This window comes from Chrysochloris asiatica, unplaced genomic scaffold, assembly GCF_000296735.1.
Source record: "Chrysochloris asiatica unplaced genomic scaffold, ChrAsi1.0 scaffold00310, whole genome shotgun sequence".
NCBI lineage: Eukaryota > Metazoa > Chordata > Mammalia > Afrosoricida > Chrysochloridae > Chrysochloris > Chrysochloris asiatica.
Window position 1 is genome coordinate 423,352 of NW_006408828.1, and position 4,628 is coordinate 427,979.

Sequence of the window (4,628 nt, forward strand, 5' to 3'; positions counted from 1 at the left end):
ACCAAGAAGAAGTTCAGAATTCAACCATCAGCTGGAAAATTTATACTTAACGGTTTTCTGGGATTCACAAGGGCCAGTATTGGAACACTATCAGGAAAGTGTTCAACAATAAACAATGCTCATTACAGTGAGATGCTCACTTAAGAGCTGAAACCTAAACTTCAAATTAAATGCAGAGAACTGCTATCCAAGAGCATTGTGATCTTGCATGACAATGCACATCCACACACCTCTGCCCACCCTGTTGACACTCTGCAAAAACATCCTTTTGTGGTGTTAAAGCATGCTCCCCCTATCGTCCTGATCTTGCTCCATGGGACTTTCACATGTTTGGTCCCCTGAAAGCAGCTCTTTGAGGACAAGATTCACTTCTGGTGAGGTAAAGACAGAGGTACAGACAGAGCTCACAGCTCAGCCTAAAACATTTTTTAATAAGGGAATACAAACTTTGACAGATGGACAAAGTATATTGAAAAGCAAGGAAATTTTGTTTAAAAATGATGTATTTTTCTTTTCTTAGAAGTGAGGATGACAAGACTTTATCTTCCATAATTTGGAATATCATGCTTGGTAGAGAGTCAGCAAAAAAGACAATGATCCTCAAAGAGATAGATTAACCCAGTGGCTGCAATGGACTCAAACATAACAACAATTATGAAGGTGGTGCAGAGCTGGGCAGTGTTTTGTTCTGTTATTTGTCGGGTTGCTATGAGTTGGAGTCAACTCAACAGCACCTAACAATAACAACAGCATCAAAAGGATGTCACTGAATACTTAGTTGGTCCTGACCCAAGCCATGGTATTTTCAATCATCTCATATTGTTGTGAAAAATGAACAATAAATAAGGAAGACTAAGGAAGAATTAATGCTATTGAATTATGGTGTGTTGGAAGAATGGATTGCCAGAAGAATGAACAAATCTATGTTGGAGGAAGTGCTGCCAGTATGTATGCTCCTCAGAAGTGAGGATGGTAATACTTCACCTTATGTACTTTGGACATGCTTTCAGCAGAGAACGGTCCCTGGAGAAGGACATCATGCTTGGTAGAGTGGAGGAAGAGCAAAAAAGAGGAACACCCTCAAAGAGATAGACTGACACAGTGATTGGAACAATGAATCAAATATAACACCTATTTTGAGGATGGTGCACAACAAAGCAGTGTTTTGTTCGGTTGTAAATAGGGTTGCTATGAGTTAGAACCAACTCAATGGCATCTAGCATCAACAGCACATGAAACTCAAGGAACAGAATAGGCACTGAAGGAAATTAACGTTCAGGTAAAGGACAAAATTTATAAGATTAGGAAGTAGTGGGCAAATAGTAAATTGAGGAGCTGAAGTTCCCTCTAAAAGTATTCAAACTCAGATTTTAAATAAGAATCACAGTTCTAGCCAAAACAAAATAAACAAGCAGAAAAACCATACCAAGTACACACAAATACATACTCAAAAGTCTAACTCTTACTTCAGCTCTCTGAATGATAGGAAAAGAGAAAGAACATAGATGGAATTTATAAGAACATACAATTTTCTGCTCAACAAGACAAATTTTAAACTGGTAAGTATTGAGTTTGAGCAGAAAATTGTATGTTCTTATTTAATTAGTCCATGTTTGGGAGATGATCTAGTCATATGACATGGTCGTTGGCTTCCAACCTAATGAAACAAAAAATAAAGGAAGAAAGGGAGAGAGGAAGGAGGAGATAGAGGTAAGGGAGAAACGGGAGTGAGGGGAAAGAGGGAGACTAAAAAGTAAACAAGCTCAGGGCTTTATTTTAAAATCTCACTAATGAAAATATTCTTATTAGCATTCCTTCCTATATGTTATTCAAAGTTACATAGTTTGTCATTTTAGAGTATACTGATGATCAGTTTACTAATCTATAACTTACCCCAGGTTCTTTGCAGAAAGAGACCCTTTTCCTACATACTAAAGAATCATCATGACCTCAGAAAGGAGGAAAGTTTAATGCTAAATGAAGAACTTCATTTTGTTCAAGAGGCTTCTTGGAAAATGCATTGGAATTAAGCCCATCTTGGTGTTTTCTTTCCCCCCATGCCACTATTAAAGATTAAAATTGATAAATACAGTAGTTTTTTTTTTTTCTGTGTGAAAAATTAAGAATGAATTTATCATAGACTGAAATCTGGTCAGTTCAAGTTAAGGAATTCTTACATACAAGAGAAATTTCAAGAATGGGCAATTTCTCTAGGTCGGGATGTTGTTGTTGTTGAGTGCCGTCGAATCGGTTCCAACCTATAACGACCCTGCATAGGGTTTCTGAAGAAAGACTGGTGAGCTTAAACCACTGACCTTGCATTTCAAACTGACTTTGCAGTTCAGTGCATTAACCCACATTGCCTGGGTGGGATATAGACCTAATATTGATAAAATGGTGTTCTAAATGCTGACTCAAGAAAACCATTTCATTGTGAAAAGTGAAATTAGCGTAATTTATAGACAGTCCCATTGCTTTTGAAGACCTCTCAACATATTAGCTCTAAATACCATTTCTAGTATTTTTTACTGAGAGCTGTTAAAATTTATATACTTTACCTGTTGTTGTTAAGTGTTGATGAATTGGTTCTGACTCATAGCAAGTCTATATAGGATTTCCAAGGCTGTACATCTTTGCAGGAGCAGAAACTCTTATTTTACCTGTAGTAGTTGTTATTGTGGTTAAGTGCCATAGGTCGTTCATAGTGACCCTGTGGTTCAAACTGACCTTATGGACCAGCACATTATCTTGCAGCACCACACCAAGTTGCCTTCTAGGTGTATGGATATTATCCTATCACAGGCAGATTTGTATTTCAAGAGATCTTGAAATGTTGTTTTTGATAATGAATGTAATGCCATATTTAATTTGTAGTTCTTCACATAGCAAACCATTTGATTTTCAGAGTCAAAATGACCAGTGCCAGTCCATTTCAGTTTACTAATTCCTAGGATATAGATCTTTATGTACTCCATTTCATTTTTGACAACTTCCATTTTCCTAGGATCATATTTAGTACATTCCATATTCTAATTATTATGGATGTTTGCAGCTGTTTCTCTTCATTTTGATTTGTGCCCCATCAGCAAATAAAGGTCCTGAAAGCTTTGTTCATTCATCTCATTATGGTCAACTCAACTTTGAGCAGGTAGATCTTCCCCAGTTGTATTTTGAGTGTCTTCTAATCTGAAGAGTTCACCTTCTGGCACTCTATATGACAGTGTCCTGCTGCTATTCATAAGGTTTTCAGTGGCTAAGCATTTATAAATAGCCAGCCTTTTTTTTTTTTTTTTGCTTCCTAGTCTGTGTTAGTCTAGAAGCTCTGCTGAAATCTGTCTACTATGGGTGGTGACCCTGCTGGTATTTAAAATACAAGCTGGCATAGCTTCCTGCATGACAGCAACATGCAAGCCTGCACAGTACAAGAAGCTGACAGATGAGTGGTAGTCTCAGAAATTAGAGACTTATTTTTATGCATGTATTTCAATTATTCAAATGGGTAGTATTCCATCTTATTGTTTTTTCATTCAGCACTATGTTTTTATGGTTAATTCATGTTGATATGAGTGCATCTCATCTGACATTTCCAATTGCTACCTAATAATCCACAGGTGCATCTGCTGTGTTTGAAATATGTGCTTTACCAGTAACAAAAACTCTCATTACCTAAAATTGTCACCAACACCAATAAAGTTACAAAGAATAGTCCTATATCTTCCCTTTAGCGCTATAGGAGAATATCTTTGTGATATGTATTCAGCAATGGAATGACGGAGTTATATATGTATAACCATTGGTCCAAGGAGTCCAGAATTTCAACATTTACAGCCGTCCACTCTTGCGTGTGTTTCAGGTTGGACACTCTTAATCAGTCAAGATATATGGTATTTAGTTTTTGTTTTTGTCCTTTGGGGATTAGTCACATGTTCTGGTCCAGCAAAAGTCCCTTCTTATCTTCCAGTGTGACAAGGAATTCTTGTCATTTCTTGGAGTTGTGGTCCAAATTAAAAAGAATGTGGGCATAAGGAGTTTTCGATAATGGCTCTTCTTAAGAGATGGTGTCTCTGCAGTTCGTGATCAGTCAGGCATCCAGGGGAATGCAGCTCAACCTCTTTGCCCTGGATGTGTCCAGGTCTGCGGTTACAGTTTGAAGCCAAAGAGAAAGGTGGCATCTCCGTCACCGTCCTGGGAGCCTTACAGATTCCACGGAGTTACAGAGGGGAGAGGAAGCGGCGGCCCTGCTGGTGTGTGCGCGTGGATGTCCACGCGCTGTGCCCCACGTAGCCGCGCTCTTGATTACAACCGCGACTTTGGAACCGAGCAGGGGTGATGAGGGGCACCGCTGACGAAGCAGCCTCCACCGGGCTCCCTGGGCTGGGAGGCCCGGCAGTACGGGCGCCGCTCAGGCTCTGGACTTTGGGCGTGACTGATTGTAGCCAGGGCTGGCTCACCACTGGGGGCAGGCGTTCCGAGCTCAACCCAAAGCACTTTCATTTAGGAAGAACACAATTCATACATTGTGGTACTTTTCATTTATTCTTTTCAGTAACCTTTCAATATGTGTTTTCAACAACCAGCCGTTTTACATGCATAGCAACTTCTCAGGTAAACAGGGAGAGGAGAGTCTG

At 39.3% G+C, this 4,628-nt stretch overlaps 1 protein-coding gene across 1 annotated transcript in view; it reads left to right on the top strand.

The window, feature by feature from the left end:
* The window catches only part of MS4A13 (membrane-spanning 4-domains, subfamily A, member 13), a 96,388-nt gene extending 92,058 nt beyond the window's left edge, over positions 1-4,330 (top strand). The window contains exon 5 of the mRNA XM_006875037.1: positions 4,133-4,330. Within this exon, the coding sequence (XP_006875099.1) occupies positions 4,133-4,330 (198 nt within the window). The remainder of the gene's footprint in view (positions 1-4,132) is intronic.
* The last annotated feature ends 298 nt before the right edge of the window (positions 4,331-4,628 follow it).